This window comes from Marmota marmota, unplaced genomic scaffold (assembly GCF_001458135.2).
Source record: "Marmota marmota marmota unplaced genomic scaffold, marMar, whole genome shotgun sequence".
NCBI classification, from domain to species: Eukaryota; Metazoa; Chordata; class Mammalia; order Rodentia; family Sciuridae; genus Marmota; species Marmota marmota.
Genome location: NW_025999898.1, coordinates 3,187,503 through 3,211,414, shown reverse-complemented (window position 1 = coordinate 3,211,414; position 23,912 = coordinate 3,187,503). Strand labels below are relative to the sequence as shown.

The 23,912-nt window shown below is 39.3% G+C and overlaps 1 gene segment (V, D, J or C); it reads right to left on the bottom strand.

Annotated features, from left to right (window-relative positions):
* Positions 1-322: 322 nt before the first annotated feature.
* LOC107158497 overlaps positions 323-23,912 on the bottom strand; it is a 77,234-nt gene continuing 53,644 nt past the window's right edge. Inside the window, 1 exon segment of the V gene segment in view lies at positions 323-657. Coding sequence covers positions 338-657 — 320 coding nt within the window.

The following is a 23,912-nucleotide window of genomic DNA, read 5'->3' as shown; positions in this document are numbered from 1 at the left end:
CCATCATTTGTTAGTATTTGGAGTGAGAAGAGTCTTTAAGGTAGGGGAGGATTCTCTGAATCTTCCTGATGGATACCTATTTGGAGAAGAGCTCCTCTGCTCCTCCTCCCAACCAAAGAGGGAGAGTAGAAACCTAGTGTAGGAGGATACACACTGAGAAATGAGACAGGTTGAGGCACATGGCATGATCCACTGGTAGGACAAGGAGTCATGCAGCAACAGCAGCATCTTCCCATGAAAGTGCTGAAAATTTTCATCTTTCGAATCTCTCTCCACTCTGTAAAGTATGAGACATGCTGAGCACATGAAGAGGTTTTGGTTGTACTTCCCCATTGGTTTAGATCACTGTGTAAATGCCACTACCCATATAGAGTGAGCAGTAATAATCAGCCTCATCATCAGTCAGAGCCCCTGTGATGGTGAGGGCAGCTTTGTTTCCAATGATGGAACCAGAGAATCGATCAGGGACCCCAGAGAAGCGGTTGTTTGTGTTGTAGATAAGTAGGCGAGGAGCAAGTCCTGGATTCTGCTGGTACCAGCCTGGGTAGTGACCTGTAGAGACTGACCCAGAACTAAGCCCACAGGTGATTGTCACTGTCCCACCTGGAGACACAGAGAGTGAGGGCTCCTGGATCACAGTAGTCTGACAATCCACCACTAAAAGTAATAAGAAAGACAGTTATTATTGTTAAGAGAGGTCCTCCTAAAACAGTGCTTATATGTAGGCAACCCCAGGATTCAGTTACCCTCCCCTGACCTGAACCATAAGAGAGGAACAACGGTAGAACCATCATCCAGGCCATGGTGGGGATCTTCACAAGCACTTAGTGTCCTCAAACTCCTCACTTTGAGTTTGGCATTTTAAGGCCTCTTCAGACTCAGGTTTTTCATGCAAATCAAACTTCCTTTCTCTTCCTGCCCCAGTGTTCAGCCTGGTGTCCCCTGAAGGAGATAATGAAAAAAGCAGGTCCTGGGGACTCACATAGACCAGTGACTATAGGGAACTGAGACATGAGAGTCTTAGTTAATGCCTTTCATGAGATCAGCTTCCTCACACTTCTTCAATCCAGGCACAAATTTCATCTTTTGAAAGTCAGAGATGGAATGAAAACAAGGGTGAACTCTCCATGTCTATCTAGTTCATCTATTTTATCACAAACCTAGGCCTTCCTGGTGAATAATTCTTTCCTCTACAGTAAATGAGTGTTGTTCCCCTTGAGTTAACTCTCAGGCCCTTTTTCTTCAGCACTGATCCCATTTTGACCCTCCACAGCCAGAATTGTGGGGAGCTCCATAGCCAGGTCCAGAGACAGAGGTCTCCCACTGACTGAGTGTGGTAACTGTCTCAAGCAGCCTCAGTAGAGCCCCAGGTTGAGATTGCAGACACTCACAGCAGCAGCACAAGGTTTAGGAAGCCATCTGCCTCCACTCTAAGAAGTCATCAGTTACATGGATTTAGCACACATATTAAGTACAGCATTTGACATAAAGTATGAGATTCTTCCCAGGTTCAAAAATAAGAAAAATAAATAAAACCATGTTCCACATACTTCAACAAAATTAAGAATACTTATGATCAAATTAATGTGAACATCTCTACCATTTTAAGACACTTGCACTTTTGAAGATGATTAGAAATAATAAATGAGGATACTTAGGGAGTTCAGAATGAAACTCCTTCAATTCCCTTTTGAAGTACGATTTCCTTCTTTAAAATGGTGGTCATAACTTCAAACTAAAATAGAATTTCTAAATTGCTCATAATTATTTTATTATATTTTCATTGTTATTATTTTTTACTTCCAAATCAGTCACAGTTGTGTGTGTGTGTGTGTTTGAAGAGAACTACTCATGATAGAAATAATGCTTCACATTAAAGTTGGTTATGGTCTGTAGTCAAAAGGATCTGACAGAGGGTCTATACATAGATTTGTTTATGTGTGTTTGTAATGCAAAGATAAAGAGGACGATCTGAAAGTTTAATGACAAAGAAATAGAAATTCTACTTTTAATACATAAAAACATTAATAATATCAGGTTTTTTTTAATTTACACTAAAACTCACTGAAAGAAAATTACAAATTATTCAGATGCAATGTAAAAACAGGAAAAACAATAGGTTAATGTATCTAACACATATTTAAATACAGATGAATTAGGAAATCACAGTGACCAGCAAATAATCCTAACTTCTAGAGTGAGCCCAGTATACCTCTGAAATTGTTCAGACATTCTCATGGAAACATTAATAAATAGTTTTCTCCTGTGATGTCCACTTGGCAATAAGGAGCCAGAGGTAAAATGAGGACTAGGAAACCTGGGAACAAAGAAGATTCAGGGGTACCAGGAGCTCATGTCAGCAAAGCAAAAGCAGCTCCCTTGTGTGTACAGGTGATACTGCTTGATTCAGGTAAGTGTTTAATTTGGGATGTGCATTTTATCCCTGAAGGACCATACTGATATATGCTACAAAGTATGGAAATCCGCAGTGTATTGATTAGTCCCATTGAAGTCCAATTGAGGTAGGTCCTGTGATTTCATCTTTCTACCCTACAGTGGCTCAAGTCCCGCTTCTGAGACCTTAGAGGCTATCTCCCTGATTATGACATCTGATGTTTTCTCATAAATCTTATATCTGCTAACCCTTCAAAGTCCATGTTCAGCTTCCTTCACAGACTTCACACACACAATAATAATAATAATAATATCCTATTTTTAGCGCAAATCCTTTCTGTTGGTCAAGATAAGTCTTTCTCAGTCTAATATGGATTCCACTTCCTAACATACTGCTAAACTGTGGGTGCATTTTGAGTATCTATAAAAGTCTATACATATAGGCTTCCTCTTAGGGTGGTAGTACCAGAAAGTACTACCTGGTGATAGTACATTGTGAGAGGGGTTAGGGCCTTGTGGGAAAGCCTTAGTTTATTGGAGGTATGTCCACAAATATGGTGGTTATATAAAACCCTGTTTCTTCCCTCCCCCTCTAAATTTCATGGCTTAAGATGTGAGCATTCTCCCTCGCTCACCCTTCCCCATCATATCATATGTTTACAAGTATCTAAAACACACTTGGCTACCCATGCCAGGCTTAAACTTCCAAATCCATGCATCAAAATAAACCTCTCTTTACTTTATATGAACCATTTGTTGTCTATGTTGTTTTACTAAAAACCAAGTAAACTAATACTCATAATGAGAAATTTTTTTTGCATTTTTGTCCATAAAATAAATGGGCTCTAATTTCCTACTTTCAGTATCGAGATCTACTCTTGCCTGATTTCTTCTTATTTTCTCTCCGGTCTTCTTGTTTGCTTCTTTATCTAAATTTTATCCTGCACTGTGACCATTTTTCCATTCTTCCTGGACAGAAGGCCTAAACTATCATTCAAACAGGGTGGAAAGATGAAATGAGAAGCAAGGGTGTGGGTCAAATCCTAATGCTCATGTGGCTCCTGGGAACCCAGATGCAGGAAAGTCACAATTTGTTCAGGACACCTTCTGCACAGGGATGTAAATAAAGCCTTTTTGATTTAGGGCAGAGCCCTGTCCTGTCATGATTAGTGCAACATCTCCCCCTGCTGGCCTCTGGTCCTAGGTCTTCAACCCTCTCATAACCTGGCAAAAACAAATGATCCTTTCTGATTTTATTTACCTGAAAGTAAAACAACCCTGGTTTTTGTGCGGAGGACTGCTTTTTCCAGTTTCTAAGGTCTCTAGAACTCTAAATGCACTGTTTATGGTACCACATATTTCAGAATTACCTGGTATATATTCGGCTATGCTTCAGTCAGGTACCTTTGGTCTTTCCCAATCTATGAAATGTTTGAACAATGTTTAAAGGCTAAAGTTCAGGAGGGGTCACAAGTCATAGTAATTCTGTCTGTGCTGCTCTTACAGGTTTTCTTAATATCAGGTTGCTGTTTTTTTGAGAGTCTCCTTTTGTATTCTAGCTAATCCCACTCCTCAGGTCTTTTCTTCAGATGTCTGTTTTCCCTATGAGAATCTAATATTATCAGAGGATGAGTGTTTTCTGCTTTGACTTGCTTCTCTGTGCTCTCATTTGCCTTTGATATCAAAACCTGACAAAACCAATTTGATTTGGACTTTAATATGTTATATTATTCTAGTTGTATATTTTTTCCAAATGAGTATTGATATGAAACAACATTGCTATGAGTATAAATTACTGTTGTTTAGTGCTTCTACAATTCCTCAATTAAGCAATCATTGTGAAATTTTATATCAGAGGAAGTGTTCCTAATCAGGTTCATTTGTTAAGAGCTCCATGGATTTAAAGGTGGGTAGGTTTACAAAGTCTAGGCCCAAAAAATCCTGATACTTATCCAACATCATTTCACCTGAAAATTATTCAGAGAAAAGCATAACTTTTGAGGCCTGACAGGAAAAAAAATGAGCATGGTAGGAGTTGGATAACTATATCTTACTGGATAAGGTTTATTCTTCATCAGGGAATCAGAAGCCACACTAGAGTGTAATCTGAAGAGAAAATGAGGCACAGCTTTCCTAAGTTTTCAGATATCAGGGAAGATTAGCCCAGCCTGGGAAAGGATCAATAGACATGAAGTGGATTGCAGAATCCAAACACAGTGTGTATTATTCATAGGCAGAGACAGAGCAATCATGAGGCACACAGGAGAAGTGATATTATGTCAATTCACCGTAGGTTGAAGACATTTTTGCATTGATAATGTAGCCAAAGGTGAATAAGAAAAGAGTGTTTGAGACAGTGGAGGACATGGATAATCAGCCTTTTTTTCATTCTGTTTTTCAGTTTGAAACCCAGAGGTAATCAAGGAGGTGCTACTGACAGAAATTTGGCCCAAGTTTAGGACTAGAATCCTTGATGACTAATCACTTATATCTTTATATAAAATATAGGACTTCTCAAAGGAAATCCTGGGTACCAGTTGCCACAGCACACTCCAAAGCTTGCTTTGCTCTCTGTGTAAAACAAAATGACCCCAGGTTGTGAGGTAGAGTATATATGTACAAATATACACATATAAATACACATGTGTAGGAATTTCTGCTCCCTAAAGGTACACACTCTACTTCTATGATCTGGAATGTTGAAACCCCCAATGGGTATTAGAGGAGAGAAGGACAGATTTCAGTTTTAATGATCTGAGAAAAACCTTCCTAAGAAAGTCCAAATTATCCTGAGTGGTGTCACATGGAGGATAGTGTCATCCTTGGACTTATTTCACTCAACATCCCAGGAGGACTCTCAGAGTTTTCTAATTAATGGTGGAGCCTCACCTTCAGTCACTCAGGTCCCTAAAGAAAGTTTGCTGGTTTCAGTTCTAAATTCCTTAACACTTCCCTATCCCAATGCCTAGCATTTAATCCTTAAAGTCAAAACTGAAGGTGCACACACCCACCAAGGGAGTCAGGCTGGGCCTCAACCTGAAATTTCTCTGATGCCTCCATCTTCCCAAACCATTTCACATCTTAGTGTCTCAATCTCTGAGACCCTGTTACACTGCAGAGCACAAACAACTGGAGACAAGCGAGGTGTTATCTTCTCTGCCCCTTAAAGAGCAGTGCCCATGCTGTAGATAGATGTCCTCCTGATGGAAGGGTCTCTGGCTCATGGCCAACAAGAAAGCTGATTTACTTTTATTTACAGGAGAACAAATCGAACTCAACAGGCTCTCATTATAAATGCAGATCACCTTATGGATCATAAGAAAAAGTTTGAATGTTATCATATTTTTTGTTGTTATTTGGTTTTGGTTTGATTTTGGTGTTTATTTATTTTCAGTTTTCCTGAGAATTGAGAAAGTGGTTAGAAAATATAGAGGACACCACTCTGACATATAAGTTACTTAAATATATATTTACTAAATAGGCATATTAATTTAAAGTTGGTAAAGAGGTATAGTCTAAAAATTTGAGCAGGCTAATTTTTTTGTACCACTTCTCTATCTGCCTATGTTCCTGTGAGGAACATTAATGTGTCCAATGACACAGTAATAGTCAGTTTCATCCTCAGGCTGCAGCTCAGAAATGAGCAAAACTGATGAATTGGTTGAGACATCTTTGGATCTAGAGATGAGGTCAGGAACCTCAGAGCCATAGAGATTATACAAATTTGAGTAGTATGTCAGGGAAACTCTAGAAAGGTTCCCCATCTTGTGCTGGTACCACTGGATCCATTTTTCAGCAATATTGAAGGCATTGCTCAAGGTGCAGATGAGTCTGACAGATGTTTCTGGAGGTGCAGAAAGGGAGGATGACTGAGTCAGCCCAGGCTGAGAAGAGAACCTGAAAACACAGATAATCATGTGTGCTGGAGTGGGACCCATATTTAAAATACTGGTCATCTGAACTAGAAGAATTGACATAGGATAGGAGCTGTCTTGAGTCTCTGAGTTCTGTCCCTATCTATGTAATGGGAAGTAACAGGAGGAGTAAGGTTACATACAGGCCATGGTAGATGGGTGCTTGATCCCAACAGAGGGACTCTGCTACCCCAGGCTTGACTTATCCTCCCTGCTGCCCTTGGGGAAAAGAACTGGCTATTCCTATAGATTAAACTCCTCTCTTCATGCTTTCTCAGATTACATCTGATCTCGAGTTCATGAGCTTAGAGAGGATTTCAGGATGCTGAGGGTGATGCCTGTTTGGAGTTTCACCATAGGAAACGCCATTGACAGACCAGCTATTGGAAACCTTGCACAAGATCCTGCTCTGGAGCCATCAACAGGCCCTGAGAGTTCCAGGCTGAAGATCTCTTTGGGGAGCACAGGAGGCATTTCAGCCTCTATTAGACCTGAGGCTATTGGGGATCAGCAAGCTGTGAGAAACACAAAGAAATAACCTGCACAGCTCTTCTTCACCACCTTGTCACAGGTCAATTTTTAGGATCCTAACAGATGAATGCTACCGAATTTTCCACCATTATTGGATATATTGCTTTGCCAGGAATGCCTGTGTAATAAGTTGAGCATAAACACAATTTCATGAATATTAGCCTGCTGTTTGTCATTTTAGAATTATGCACTATAGGGAAGAAAGAACACAATTATGTGAATGTTATAAGCTCTACCACAATTCAAATTCTGAACAATTGAAATTCACTCTTTGGGACACTAAGGGATCTTCTCCAAGTTCTGCACCTTGAATTGAGTCTATAAATTGAGTGAGGGTGACGGGGATTGTTTCACAGTGATAGAGTGCTTGCTTAGCATGTGGGAGGCCCTGGGTTGAAACTCTCATAATTATATATACACACATATTATATATTTAAATTACATATATCATAGTACATATTATATTGCAGTGCTAGAGATTCTCAAAAGATTTCTGAAGACATTAATTTGTCTATACAGTAACTAACAATGGAAAAGAGGATGGGAAGATCATCAGAACTCTGTTCAAAGACAAACTCTTCATAACCTGTTAAACACAAAAACCTGTTGAGTGAGAATGAAAGAATATATTGGGAACTGGACATTTCTTGTTTGAATAACCAGGCAGGTGCTATCACTATTGAGTGTGGTGGAAAATATAGCAATTAGATGTTTTTTTCTATCCATGAGAGAATTAAATACTTGTTAAGGAGTCAGATATTTAGGCTTCTCTGTTTAGAAACTGTTGACTGTGACCTTGTCTAGTGACATACTCTCACCTTGGTGTTAAAGATGGGATCCAAGCAGTGTGGGGGCAGCCACTAATGAGGAATGTGGATGCTAAGAAGAGAGAAGAGGTGGGGATAGAACCCTGGTACGCCTGTTCAATCAAGAGGAAAGGGTAAGATAATCCTGAAAACACTTTATCAGCTAAAGCCTGATGACCCTTTTGTGTGCATTTGCACTTAATCATTCATGCAGCATGCTTATTAACTAAATAGTATCTTCAGGTCTGGACTTCAAGTGATAAGGCTAAGAGAGACTAGCACTTCTTTGGCTCCAGCAAAGGACACAGAATGGATGAAAGTGGAGTTCAGATAATTAAATATGTATTTTATGGAACATTTCCTCACAAACAATTGAAAGATATCCTCGATTTTGGACTTATTTAAGAACAGAAACTAACCAGACCCTTTTCTTAACCTGTCTCCAGGGACAGTCATCATTGAGCTGACAGAATGGTCAGTGACCAGTTTTATGATTCTTATAAACTGTGATCATATTTCCATCTAGGCTGTCATGTGCAAGCTTCAATTTCTGTTCCACATCTGGGTCTGACTGTGCTGAGCATCACTGTAATGTTTCACACTTTGAATTTGTTACACCCTTAGGCTGCACACCTAAAAAATCAGGCTGCTTTGCCCACAGCAAGGGAGCCTGAGAACAAGGAACTGTCTGGTTTTTATGTTTCAAATCAGGGTCCTGGAGCTTGGCTCACCTTCTGCTGCAACCAGTATGCACACATCTGATGCAGAATCCTATTTCCACCCAATTCCTAGACACCTTTTAAGTTGCTCACCAAAGCAACTTTCATTACAGTTGATGATCAGAAACATCGTCAAAGTCCCAAGTTGAATAATAGGATGGATGGCTCTTCTGTGATATTGTTTTCTTTTCTTTTCTTTTTGAGAAAGGTTGTCCCTTAGTTTTTGAAGCTTTCCTACAAATTTTTGTTCCATTTCCTACGCTCCTGCGTATCTGGGATTTCTGGCATGCACCACCACAGCCCATAAACAAATGCTTTTCTGATGAGAAATCAAACTTAAGCCATGGAAGTGAAAGAGCTGAATGCTAGCCAGTACATCACCCAGAGCAGCTCTTTGTGTATTCATGCATATAGTCCTATTGGGGAATTTGCACAAGGACCCTCTGGACATTCTTTGGCCAGCAGTCAAGCTTTTTCTAGCTAGCTTTCTTCCCCAATGTTCACTTTATTATCGGGCTGTGGGGGGTATTGAGAAGCAATCACTTGATCTTTTCCTCCAGCTGTTTGTTGTACAGAGCAAGCTCTAATGCAGAGAGCTCTCTCTCTCTCTCTCTCTCTCTCTCTCTCTCTCTCCTGAATCTCTTTCTTTTCTCTATTTTTTTTGGACTGTTCAAATATCTGACTATTTTGCCCCAAATTTGCAAGGGACAATCTGGTTTCCCATATATGTCCCTTGACTTCACTTCAGGAGATTTTAAAGTGAGAGAATGAACAACAACATAGCAAACAGGTGGCACTCAGACCTCCTCAATTTTTAAAACACTCTGTCTCTTAGCTGCAACTACCGAAATAAATATTTTGTCCTGAGAGAATCCAAGGGGAAGTGTCTCAGGTCCAGATCTTGCCATCTTTGCCATCCTCCTTAGATGTCCTAGCACATCTCCTTGGAAGATGAGGTGTCTGCCACACAGTGGTTATAATCACTGAGAATCTTAGCTGAGATGAGAATAAGGGGAAAATGTGAAAGTCACTCCTTTTTAAATTAATTCACTGAGCTTCAGACCAGATTTGGAGGCTCCACAGGCAGGACACATACTTAAATGGTTATTTTCAATCTTTTCTCATGGCTATGTCACAATTCTGGACACAGCTGGAAATCCACACCTTTACCACTTGTCCCTGTCATGAGCCTCCCTGGTGTATCAGCTGTTGTTATCAGCATAAGGAGATACCACAATTTTCTTAGGAGTATTCCTGTCATTGGATGGGCTCCAGGAAATGTGATGTAGGTACAGAGCTCCTTGAAGAAGTCATGGCAATGTAAGAGTTGCCCTAAAATCTCGGACCTGAGTACACACAGCAGGAATCTTACTCTTCCAATGGTCTTCTGCTTCCAAGTAACTCCCTGGGACTCATGCATGTCAGCCCTCCTACATTTTATCTCAGTCCAACCACAAGCAAGCCCTTGATTAGAACAGTTGTTCTACAAAGTGAGAAAGAGAAGCGCCTGGCTAGACATGCTACGGGTTCATTGAGAAGATGCTGAGTTGAATGAACAGTGAGCAGAAAAAAAGGAAAAGGGTTTCTATAGTTTTTCATCAATTTTTGAGGAAAGATCTTAATCTAAGAGGTCAAAAATACAATTAACATAATCAAGGCTGGATTATATTACTTCTGCATACTGATGAAGTTATAAAATAAAATTTTAATACACATGTGAGCTGAGAAACATCAACACTGGACCATCAATATCTACATATCCAGGGACTACAAAGGTCAGTAGAATCAAGGGAAATATAAAAAATTCTGGAAGAGTCTCAAAAGGAATGTATAGAGTGGAAGAAGTCATTTAAAGAAAAATATCTGGGCGGGGGTTGTGGCTCAGTGGTGGAGCGATTGCCTAGTACTTGCGAGGCCCTGGGTTAGATCCTCACACCACATAAAAATAAATAAACATAATAAAGGTATTGAGTACATTAAAAAAATAAATATTATTTTTTAAAAAGATGAATATCTATTCTGTATTTCTCAATATAAAATTTATATAACAGAAAAACTGACCAATTATCAAAGAAAGTAAGAAAGTCAATGATTGCCTGGAGGTTCTGTGAGCAGATATGGAGGGAGGATTTCCAAAGGGCAAAGTAAGCTTGCATGTTTGTGGACCGATTCCTTGGCCTGACTGTCCATATATTCCCAAAGATGTGAAACTATCTCAAAACATGTCAAAGTTTTCACTTATGTGTGTTTTATTGCCTGCCAAATATTTCATGTTAGAAAACTTATATCAAATTAGATTAAAATGTGAATCACAAACACACAATGAGGATTAAGGGGAAGAAGACACAATTCTAGAATTCCTAGAATAGGGAAAAAAGGATGGTGGAACCACAGTATTTCCAATCAGATGTCAAGTCAGAGATGACTGGGGTTGCACTGGCTGCCTCACCACCTGAACCTCAGGGCAAAGAGACCATGGCATTCTGTTTAGCTCCTCAAGCTAAAGAGAGGCAGGAACTTACATTGATATGGAGACATTTTCCTAGGAACATGTTGCTGTGAATGACTATGAGGGCAGAGGAAATGAGGCTTCTCACTCAAAGAAGTGCCAGTAGATTCAGCTGGGCCTATAGTAGTGGTAGAAGAAAATACAAGAGACCAGGCCTGAACAAAGCTACTGGGTCTTGGCCCTTCTGTCAGATGGTTTAAAGGATACCTGTCTTACTTCCCCCATGAACCTAGAGCACTGTGGAAACATTGAGGCTGTCATCATAAGACTGACAGTGATAGTCAGCATCATCCTCAGGCTGGAGCCCAGTGATGGTCAGTGAAGCAGAGTTGCCAGACTTGGAGCCATAAAAGTGATCAGGGACCCATGAGTGTCAATTGCTATTATAGATAAGGAATTTAGGAACTGCTTCTGGGAGCTGCTGCTATCAGTGCACATAATTGCCACCAATATTGTTGCTGCTTCCAGTTCAGGAGATGGTGATCCTCTGTCCTGTCCCAGAGAGTGAGGGCTGCTGAGTCAGCACAGAGTAGGCCAAGGACTCTGGAAGTGAGAGAAACACAGAGAGCATGATTTTTGTCTAGAAATAAGAGTAGAATCAGGGCCCATATCAGAAGATTCCCACACCCTATTCCTCCTCCATATCTTGTCACCTGTGCACTGAACAAGGAATGTGAAGAGGAGACAAGACCAGGCTATGATGAAGATTATCCTGAGCTCTGCTTTCCATTACTGATGCTGAGCAGAAGTTTCTCCCAAGTCTCTCTCTAGCACTCTTTATACTCTGAGAAGAGGTGGGTCTATCCATACTAACTAGGTTCCTCCAAGTTTTCTGATTGCGCCCTGAGTCCTGTTTAAGACTCCTGTACATAAAGATGCCCAGTGGTTGTGCAGAGGTGGAGCTGTGTTGGCTCAGGGGTGTGGAAAGTCACAGCTGTGAGCCCTAAGAAGAGAGCATCAGGCAGGGCCAGGTGGCTCATTATCCTTCTGTTTTTTTTTTTTTTTTTCTATTCCCTCTGATCTGCAGTGCTCCATGTTGTCCAAGCCCATATACATCATCATGTGACATTTGATCAGAATCCCTGAGACAGTCTTACATCCCCACTACTTCCGCACTGCCTCTGCTTAGGTGCCAGGCCAGTGAGCCCCTTGTGTGGCCTCCTCATTACCTCAAAAGTCCTCCTTGCATTCCTCAGAATTTATGCATAGTTCACTTGACTCTTCCCTGGACAGGACTAAGATGGTGTCTTTGATATAAATTCTTCTCAGATCAGGATTAAGCAGGTGAACATAAATTTTCTGGTTTTATTAGCTTGAAGGTACCATATAGTTTATCCACAACACAACAATTTTGTTCCAATAATCCTTTCAACTTGGACTTGACAAGGAACTCAGTTGCAAAATCTTATGAGTAGCCAGTTGAAGATATGTAGAAGATACTTGATTGCATGATTTTAAGCTTTCCAAGTTCACATATTTGTAACACCTATTGTCAGCAAGTGAGAATGATGGTTGTGACAATGAGTCAGTTATAGCCATGTAGCACTGGAGACCCTGAAAGGACTCAGATTGCAGGACTCATAAATGTTTTTAGTCATGGATGAAAATGCATTGTCCTAGTCACTGGGAAATATGCAGGTAGTGTGGGCATAAATATCAACTTTTGTTCATATTTGTTCACTATGATTCAGTGAATTTCAGGAGGGTCCCAAGTTTCCACCTGAGGAAGTAAATCATATTCTGAATTTTTTAACTTTTTATTTATTTTTATTTTATTTTTTATTTGTTCTTATTAGTTACACATGACAATAGAATGTATTTTCATATATTATACATATATGGAGTAGAACTTCCAATTCTTTTGCTTGTATAGGATATATAACTACATTGGTCATGTATTCATATATACACATAGGAAACTATGTTTGATTCATTCTTCTTTCCTGTTTCCATCCCCCATCCCTTCCCTTCATTTCCCTTTATCTAACCCTAAATATTTCTATTATTCCTGACACCCTGCCCTTATTTTTAGTTAGCATTCACATACCAGAGAGAACATCCACAGTTTGTGATGTTAGGATTGGCTTATTTTGCTTAAGATGATAGTCTCCAATGTCATCCATTTATTCATAAATGCCACAATTTTTTCTCTTTATGGTTGAGTAATATTCTATTGTGTACATAAAACACATTTTCTTTATCCATTTATATATTTAAGGGTACTGTACAGATGCATGCATAGACTGCTTATTTATAGGAAGAATAAACCACTTAAATAAGGACATTAGCCCAGCATTATAACCCCTTTCTTCATTAATTTAAACAAAAATGCAGGTTCTAAAATTACTGAGAGAGGGAGGGATGTTAAATGCAGATTATTTTTTCAATCAGGCTTGATATTATGACTGAAGTAAAATTAACCAATTTTGTTGTTTGTTCTAAGGCTTTGGAATATTGAAATTTGTAATTAATTTTGAAAAATATCTTACATGGGTAAGAAAATTCATTGTAAAAACTTTTAATTTTACTGCTTCCACTTGAGGCAGAACATCTCAATTCTATTATTCACATGTATAGTTTACTTGAGTCTAAAATTAAGAAGTTTAAGAAAGAAAATAGAAAGAAAAAATAAAACAAGTCTTTACATGTCAATCTGCAGAGACATCAGGGAGGTGTACATGTTTAACTCAATGTTATTGTTTTAAAAAACAATGCATTTACAGAATTCAGTGAATAATTTGCAATTACAATTGCTGGGTCCTGATGGGTAGAGATACTGATTTGTCAGGAGGAATTTGTGATTTGTGGTCTAAAATGAGAGCAGAAGAAATAGGAAAGGGATGAAATGTCAAGTGCCTGTTATGTGTGACTCCTGGGCCTAATAAACCTCATGTGGGAAAGGAGCAGGTAGTCCATAGAAGAAGATGTGGGAAAGGCAACATCTGTGTTCAGATTCACAGAGCTGAGTCCAGGTGGAAGAGCAGGTCAGAGGAGATTTTGTGATACATTTGTCAAATTGTGACCATGATATCAAAAGATGAAAAATATTTAGTAATTTCAGAGACAAACAGTGTTGCAGGGATTCATTTCCCTCCCATAGCAATAATGCTAAAGTTAAATTAACCACTAGAAGGGAATTAGATGAGTCATTCATTTCTTCTTTCACTCATTTATTCTTTAAGAATAAATAAGGTTTTTCACATGCATCAGACACTAGAGATATGTAGAAAATTCAAAGAGTAGTCCTAGGTTATGGAACATCAGCAGTCAGGCACAGGAGGGGATAAGATTGCCCAAAATGATACTCCAGGCCTGAGGACCTCCTCCTCATGCAGGTTAGCAGAGGTATCTCAGTGTTGCAGGGCCTGCAGATAGCAAGGGCTCCAACGTCCTGAAAATCCTAAGCTTTGACTTCATGTTGGGTCCAGTTAGGGGAGTATAATGAGGGGAATAGGCACAGCCCCTGTTCTGAGGGTAAATGCAATACCAAAGCTGGTTGTAGCACCCAGGAACTACTCATTACATCCCTTACAGGGGATCCTACAGGGGAACCACATTTGAGGTCAGCCCTCTGACCTTGGCAGGCTTTAGGCAATGAGGATATCTGGGATAACTAGTGAAATATCCTTCTGTGAGAACTAGTGTCCCCCTAATGGGCATCCAGGATCCAGGAGCAACTCAGCCTGTGAAGACTCTCTAAGCCCTGCCTGTGGTCAGAGGATCTTCTTACCCCATTCTTTCTCTCTATGATCCTGTAACAGGTGTCAGAACTGTGGTCTGAGTATGCCTGTCCTCCTCCAGCGCCTTTCCATTTTATCTCCTCCTAAAGCATTATCTTATCTAACATTTGCATTTGCTTTTCACAGCCTTCCAAATTAAAAAAAATAAAGGAATTTAGGGAGAAAAATAATTTATGGGAAAAGGTATTCTTGTTCAGTTGATTGATATGATTTTGTAAAAATTCAAAGTATGGTATTCTATAAAATTAATAATCTTAATATTACATACATATATGCATGAATATGTTTAAATATGGGTAGGTACATTTACTTACTACACCTGCCATAAGAACAAACACACACACAGAATGATAAAAAGAAAATTTAAAAACAAGCAATTCATTTTGCAGGTATTACTATAATTCTTTGTCAATACCTCCTTCTTTATGAGTTAATTTAGATCAACTAAATATATTCAAGACCACTATTGTATAGACCACATCTCTATCAGGCACTGAAATAAATATATTATTTTATGATTTCCTATTATCATTTCATTTTTACCCAGCAACTGAAAGCACTGAAGGAGTCATTTGCCCTTATTGCTTTTCCATTTATGCAGCCATAGGTCCTGAACTGGAATCAGCATCCACTGGGAATACATACACTCCCTCTGCCTTGATTCTCCCAGAATGCACTGTGCACATCAGCTAAATTTTGGGCTACATTGGGATGCCACAGATTCCTCCTGATATATTGTGTACAAAGAGGGAAATGCTTCAGGTTTGCCAGGAGATTCTATATCTTGAAGGCTGATGGAGAGATTCACCACATTATGTCTTCAGATTAGCAAATGTACTGGAGAAATTGGTTTTTGCCTTTGCATTGTGGTGGGGTTAATTTCTAATCATAATCACGAGGACATTTTAGCAGTTGTATTAGTTACCTAAAACACAAAAAGTGAAATGTGGACTTTAAAAGTTTAATAAAAGCAATATAACATAGCAATAACAAACACATATCAGCAACTTAATCTACATAGTGTTTCCTATGCTTCTCATTATGTATAACTTCAACTTAATAGTTTACAATACCATTTTCTATGGATAAAGCAGAAAACTAACCCAAACTGAATTTTCACACATTTCTCTTTCACCTGTTAAGCCAGTATTCACTGGAATAGGGCCCATTCATGTCTACGTTTAACCTTCAGTCCTGAACCTTTGTGTACTGTAGCAGGAGTGTAAGTCCAGTAGATGGCAGGAGAGTGTTGGAAGTCAGACTTCCACTAGAAGTTTCTAGTAATGCATACACTAGATATTCATATGTTCCACTGAAAATATGCTTAAAAGGAAGTTTTGTAGATATATATCCTATCTTTTTGTTGCCGTTTGAAAGTAGATCATTATTCTTTGCAATGACTTGATATTTTTTGTATGGGAATAATTTAGAAATGAATGCTGAGTCTGATTGCATATTAATCATAAATTCCCAGTATAAAGTTTATAATATAATTAGAAAAGCAAAATTGTATTATGTTATGATCATAACAAAATAATAACAGCATTTTTACTTTTATAATTTAAAAGCAAATTAGTACTAATTTGACCTCCATAAATAATATATGAGTACAAACTAATCATCATTTGTCAGTATTTTGAATGAGAAGTGTCTTAAATGTAGGATTCTCTGAATCTTCCTGATGGTTACATATTTGGAGATGAGCTCATTTACCCATTGTTCCAGCCACAGAGGGAGAGTAGAAGCCTAGTTTAAGAGGAAGCACAATGAGAAATGGACACACACTGAGAGGGAGAGGTTGACGCACATGACATGAACCACTGGTAGGACAAGGAGTCATGCAGCATCATCTTCCTTTGAAGTGTTGAACATTTTCACCCTCTGAATCTCTCTCCACCCTGTAAAGTATGAAACATTCTGAACACACAAAGAGGTTTTGGTTGTACTTCTCCATGGTTTTACATCACTGTGTGAATGCCACATATAGAGTGAACAGTAGTAATCAGCCTCATCATCAGACTGAGCCCCTGTGATGGTGAGGGCAGCTTTGTTTCCAAGGGGGGAACCAGAGAGTCGATCAGAGACCCCAGAGGGACAGGAGTTTGTGCTATAGATAAGCAAGCATGGAGCATGTCCTGGCATCTGGTGGTACCAGTCTGGGTAGTGACCTGTAGAGACTGACCCAGAGATAAGCCCACAGATAAGTGTCACATCCCACCTGGAGACACAGAGAGTGAGGGCTCTTGGATCACTGTGGTCTGAGAATTTACCATTAAAAGCAATAAGATATACAATTATTGTTATTAAGACAAAGGTCCCCCTGAAACACTGCTTTTATCAAGGTATCCTCAGGATGCAGTTACCCTCCCCTGACCTGAACCATAAGTGAGAAGCACTAGTAGAACCATCATCCAGGTCATGGTGGGGATTTTCACAAGCACTTAGTGTCCTCACATTCCTCCCTTTGGGTTTGGCATTTAATGCCTCTTCAGACCAGGAGGAATGTTTTTCATACAAATCAAATTTCCTTTCTTTTCCCACCCCAGTGTTCAGTCTGATGCATCCTGAAGGAGATCATGAAAGAGAAGATGCTGGGAACTCACATAGACCAGTGACTACAGGGAATTGAGATCAATGACTCACAGTTGATATCTTCCATAAGATCAGCTTCCTTACACTTTTCAACCCAGCAAAGATTTTATCTTTTGAAAGTTAGAGATGAAATAAAAACAATAATGAATTCTCAATGTCTATCTAGTTCCTCTATTTTATTGGAAACCCAGTCCTTCCTGGTTAACATTTCTTTCTTTTACAGTAAGTGAGTGTTATTCCCTTATTAGTTAACTATCAGACCCTTCTTCCTCAGCATAGATCCCATTGTGACATTCCAGAGCCAGGATTGTGGGGAGCTCCATAGTCAGGTCTAGAGACAGGGGTCTCCCACTGACTGTGTGTGGAAACTCTCTCAAGCAGCCTCAGTGGAGTCCCAGGTTGAGATTGCAGACCCCCATAGAAGCAGCACAAGGTAAGGAACCATCTGCCTCCACTCCACAAAGTCATCCATTATACAGCTTTCGCACAGGTTGTAACTACAGAATTTGAGATAAAGTACGATATTCTTCCTGGCATCAAAAAGAAGAAAAAAAGAAAACCGTGTTCATCATACTTGGAAATAAAATTAATGATATTTCTGAACAAATTAATGTGAACATCTCTACCATTTTAAGACACTTTTGCCTTTGAAGAATATTAGAAATGCTAGATGAGGATATTTAGGGAGTTCAGGAATGAAACTCCTTCAATTCCTTTGTGAAGTAAGATTTTCTTTTTAAAAAATGGAGGTCATAATTATAAACTAAAATACAATTTCTAAATTGCTCATAATTATTTTATTATATTTTCATTGTTATTATTATTTTCTTACAAATCATTCATGGTTTTGTGTTTAAAGAGATCCACTCATATTAGGAATAATGATTCACATGAAAATTTGTTATGGCCAGCAGTCAAAAGTATCTGATAGAGTGTCTATACCTAGATTTGATTGTGTGTGTTTGTAATACAAAGGTAAAGGTGATGATCTGAAATTTAATTGAGAAAAAATAGAAATGCTACTTTTAACACATAAAAAACTTAATAATATAAGTTTTTATCATTTATATTAAAACACAATGAAAGAAAATCACAAATTATTCTGATGCAATATAAAAACAGAAAAAATATGGGTTAAAGTATTTATGACAGATTTCAATACACAGAATTAGGAAATCAGGGTGACCAGTAAGTAATCCTAAACTCTGCAGTGAGCCCTGTGCTACCTCTGAAATTGTCTCAGACATTCTTAAGGAAACATGAATCAACAGTTTTTCTCCTGGGATGTCCACTTGGCAATAAGGAGCCAAAGGTCAAATGAAGAATAGGAAACCTAGGAATGGAGAAGATTCAAGGGTACTAGGAGCTTATGTCAGCAAAGCAAAAGCAGCTCCCTTGTGTGTACAGGTGATACTGCTTGATGCAGATAAGAGTTTAATTTGGGTGGTGCATCTTATCCCTGAAGGACCATACTGATATATACTGCACACTGTGGGAACCCATAGTGTATTGATTAGTCCCATTGAAGTCCCATTGAAATGGGTCCTGTGATTCCATCTTTCTCCCCTATAATGGCTCAAGTTCCACTTCTAAAAGCTTGAAAGCTGTCTCCCTGATTGTGACATCTGCCATTGTCTCATAACTCTTATATCCGCACACCCTTCAAAGTCCATGTTTAACATCCTTCATAGATCTCTCTCTCTCTCTCTCTCTCTCTCTCTCTCTCTCTCTCTCTCTCTCTCTCTTTCAAACACACACTGTCACTTTCATTCTCACAATCTTTTAATTTCCCAGCTTAAAATGTGACCATTCTCCTTGGCTCACCCTTCCCCATCTTATCATATGTTTACCAGTGTCTAAAACACATATGATTACCAATCCCAGGCTTAAACTTCCATATCCATGAACCAAAATAAATCTCTCTTTACTTTATATGAACCATGTGTTATCTGTTGTTTTACTAAAACCAAGTCAACCAATATCCATAATGAGGAATGTTTGCATTTGTGTTCATAAATTAAATAGGCTCCCTGATTTCTTATTTTCAGTATTGATATCTACTCTTGCCTGATTTCTTCTCATTTTCTCTTCTTTATCTAAATCTTATCATGCTCTGTAACCATTTTTCCATTCTGCCTAGAAAAGAGGCCTAAATCTTCTATCCATGAGGGTGGGAGTATGAAATAGGAAGCAAGGGTGTGGGTCAGATCCCAATGCTAATGTGGCTCCTGAGGGCCCTGGCAAAGGAAAGTCACTTTGTTGAGGACACCTTCAGCACAAGAGTGTAAAATCAGCATTTCCCTTTGTGGCCTGGCACAGAGCCCTGTCCTGTCTTGAATAATGCAACATTGCCCCCTGCTGGCCTCTTGTCCTGGGTCTGGAAGGTTAACCTGACTAGAGCAAATGCACCTTTCTGATTTTATTTCCCTGGCAGTAAACCACCCTGGTATTTTGTGCTGAGACATCATTTTTTTTTTTCCATTTGCTTCTGATCTCCAAAAGTCTAAATGCACTGTTTATAGTACCATATATTTCAGAATTAACTGGTAGGTATTGGGCTATGCTTCAGCCAGGTACTTTGGGTCTTTACCAGTCTATGAACCCTTTGAACAATGTTTGAAGACTAAAGCTCAGTAGAGGTCACAAGTCATAGTAATTCTGCATGTGTTCCTTTTATAGGTTTATGTAATTTAAGGTTGCTGCTTTTATGAGAGTCTGCTTTTCTGTTCTCACTAACCTCACTCTACAGGCCTTTTCTTCAGATGTCTGTTTTCCATATGAGAATACAATATTGTCACAGAATAAGTGTTTTCTGCTTTGACTTGCTTCTCTATGCTCTAATTTGCTCTTGAATGTCAAAACCTGACAAAATTAATTTCATTTGGACTCAGATATATGTAAGTTATACTAGTTCTATATTTATATTTTTCCATATGAATATTGGTATGAAATAACATTGCTATAAATATAAATTCCTGTTGTTTAGTTCTCCTACAACTCCTCAACTCAGCTACTGTTTTGAATTTTTATATCAGAGTAATTGTTCCTAATTGGGTTCATTTGCTGAGAGCTCCATGGATTGGAAGGTGGGTAGGTTTATAAAGTCTAGGACTAAAACTCCTGATATTTATCCAACATAATTTTCTCTGAAGAATACTCAGGGACAAGCATAACATATTAGGCTAACAAGGAAAAATGAGCATGGTAGGGGTCAGAGATTAATGCCTTAGTAGAGTGGGTTCATTCTTCATCTGGGAACCCAAAGTCATACCTGAGTGTAATCTGAGGAGAAAATGAAAAACAGCTTCCCTATGTTTTCAGATCTCAGGAAAGATGAGCCCAGCCTGGGAAAGGATCAACAGACATGAAGGGGGGTGCAAAATCCAAACAGGAGTGTGTGTTGTTCATAGGCAGAGACAGAGCAATGATGGGGCACACAAGAGGAGTGATGATATTATCTCAATTGACCCTAGGTTGCAGATCTTCTTGGCATTGATAATGTAGCCAAATGTGATTAAGAAAAAGGGTATGTTTGGGGCAGGAGGAAGACAGTGATAATCAGTCTTTTTTTCATTCTGTTTTTCAGTTTGGAACCTAGAGATACTCAAGGAGACTCTCCTGACAAAACTGTGGCCCAAGTTTAGGACTGAATCCTTGATGACTGATCACTTATATCTGAGGTCACAGATCTAGAACTTCTCATGAGAAATCCAGTAAACTCCAATGTTTCTTTTGCTATCCCTATAAAACAAAATGGTTTCAGAGGCATATCATGTGAGTTACAGTTATAGTGTATATATGCAACTGTATACTTATATACAAGTGTGGAAATTTCTGTTCCCTGAAGGTCCACAGTTCACTACTAAAAACTGGAATGTTGAAAAGCCACACTGGGTATTAGAGGAGAGAAGGAGAGAAGCTTGTTCCAATAATCTCAAGAAAACTTACCTATAAAGTCCACATTATCCTGAGTACTATCACATGGAGAAGAGTGTCATCAGCTTCCCAGGAGGACTCTCAGAGTTTTCTAATCAATGGTGGAGCCACACTTTCAGTCACTCAGGTCCCTCAATAAAATTTGCTTGTTTCAGTCCTAAACTCCTAACCACTTTCCTAGCCCAATGCCTAACATTCTGTCCTTGACATGAAAACTGAAGTTGCAGATATTGTGACCCAGAACTTACTTAAATGTATATTTAGTATATGATCATATTAATTTAAAGTTGGTGAAGATGCATAGTCTATAAACCTCAGCAGGCTATTTTTTTGTACCACATCCCCATCAGCCTATGTCCCTGTGAGAAATATTATTTTGGACAATGACACAATAGCAGTCAGCCTCATTCTCAGGCTGCAGCCCAGAAGTGAGCCAAAGTGATGAACTGGTTGAAACATCTTTGGATCCAGAGAAGAGGCCAGGAATCCCAGAACCATGGAGATTATACAAATCTGAGTAGTATCTCAGTGTAAATCTAGAATTGTTCCCCATCTTGTGTTGGTACCCCTGTATCCCCTTTTCAGCAACATTGAAGACATTGCTCATGGTGCAGATGTGTCTGACAGATGCTTCAGGAGATGCAGAAGGGGTGGGTGGCTGAGTCAGCAGGGGCTTGGCAGAGAACCTGAAAGCACAGACAATCATGGGTGCTGAAGCAGGAACAATATTTAAGATACTGGTCATATGAACTAGAATAATTGATATAGGATAGAATCTGTCTTGAGTCTCTGAGACCTCTCCTACCTGTGTAATGAGAGAGTAGCAAGAGGAGTAAGGTTACAGGCCATGGTAGACTGGTGCTTGATCCCCACACAGGGACTCTGCTACCCAGGTTTGTCTTATCCTCTCTGTTGCCCTCAGGGAAAAAACGGGTGGTTCATGTATATTAAACTCCTCCCCTTTTGCTTTCTCAGAGTACATCTGATCTCTTATTCATGAGACTTAGAGAAGATCTGAGGGAAAAGGATGCTAAGGGAGATGCCTGTTCTGAGTTTCACCTTAGGAAATATCATGGACAGGAGTAGCTATTAGAAACATTGCACAAGATCCTGCTCAGGAGTCATCACCAGACCCTGAGAGCAGCAGACTGAAGACCTCCTTGGGGAGCACAAGAGGCAGCTCAGCTTCTGCTAGACCTGAGGCTAGTGGGGCTCAGCCAACAGTGAGAAGCAAAATGGAATTCCCTGCACAGCTCTTCTTCACCACCTTCTGGTCACAGGTCAATCTTTAGGGTCCTCACAGCTGAATGCCTCAGAATTTGCAACCATCATTGGATATATTTCCTTTCTTGGAAAGCCTGTTTGATAAGTTGCACATAAGCACAATTTCATCAATATTAGCATGCTGTTTGTCATTTTAGAATTTTTCTATATAGGGAAGAAATAACAGAATTATGTGAATGTGATGAGCCCTACCAAAATTCTAAACGTGAACAATTGAAATTCACTATTTAGGACATTGAGGGTCTTCTTTGAGAAACTGCACCTTGAGTTGAGCCTATAAAATTGAGTGAGGATGGCTGGGGTCATTATACAGTGATAGAGTCCTTCCTTAGCGTGTGAAAGGCCCTGGGTTGGAGCTCTCACTATTAAATATGCACATAAATTATATATTTCTAAGTATATATTATATTGCAGTACTGGAGACTCTCAAAACATTTCTTAAGCAATTAATTTGTCCTTACAGAAACACTAAGAAGGGAAAACAGGATGGAGAGATTCATCAGAGTTCTGTTCAAAGAAAGAATCTTCATAACCTTTTAAACCAAGGACCTGTGGGGTGAAAGGAGGAATATATTAGAAACTGGACACTTCTTGTTTGAATAACCAGGCAGGTGCTATCACTCTTGACTATGGTGGAAAATATGGCAAAAATTAGATGTTTTCTCTCTCCATAAAAATATTAAATACTTGTTAAGGAGTCAGATATTTTGGTTTCTCTGTTTAGAAACAGTTGAGTGTGAATTTTCAGAGTGGTGATACCGCCAGTTACCAGGGAGGAGCCTACTTCGTCACATGTTGAAGTTTGTACATTAAAGAAGCACACAGAGGCAAGCATTTAAAGAAGGGTTTATTTAAAAATGGGTAACATAGACTTTCCCCAGAGGGAGAAGGGGACCATAGCTGGTATCCTGGTGTCCTCAGAACTGAGGTCTTCTGCCATTTTTATATGTTCTAGGCTTCCTTTGTTCTCCTGCCTTTTCCCTCTTATCCTTCTTCTTCCTGCTTACATGAGTAGGCCCAGGAATGCTGGTTGAAAGGGCAAAAAGGTGGGAAACAGGTGGGCTAAAGGGGGAAGGGCAGGATGGAGAAATCCAGGACACATTAACAAGCTTATAGCTCCCTGTAGGGAGGGGAAATTTCTGGGATAGGTTACCTAGGAAGCAGGTTGAAGCAGGGGCAGGTTCTTGATAAGGGTGGAGGAAGGGCTCTGAAGGAAATAACATTTTAATCCCTCAGGAGACAGTCTCCAAATTCCAAGACCCACTCAAAATTGGCCTCCTTGATCTGACCTGACTCGATTTATCTATCTACACTGACTGCCTGTCTAATTCTGGCTTCATTGGCATGCTATCACCTTGGTGTTAAAGACAGGATCCAGGCAATATGAGGACAGTCACTGATGAGGTATGTGGATGGTAAGAAGAAAGGAGAGCTGAGGATAGAACCCTGGTACCTCTGTTCAATCAAGTAGTAAAGGGTAAAAATAA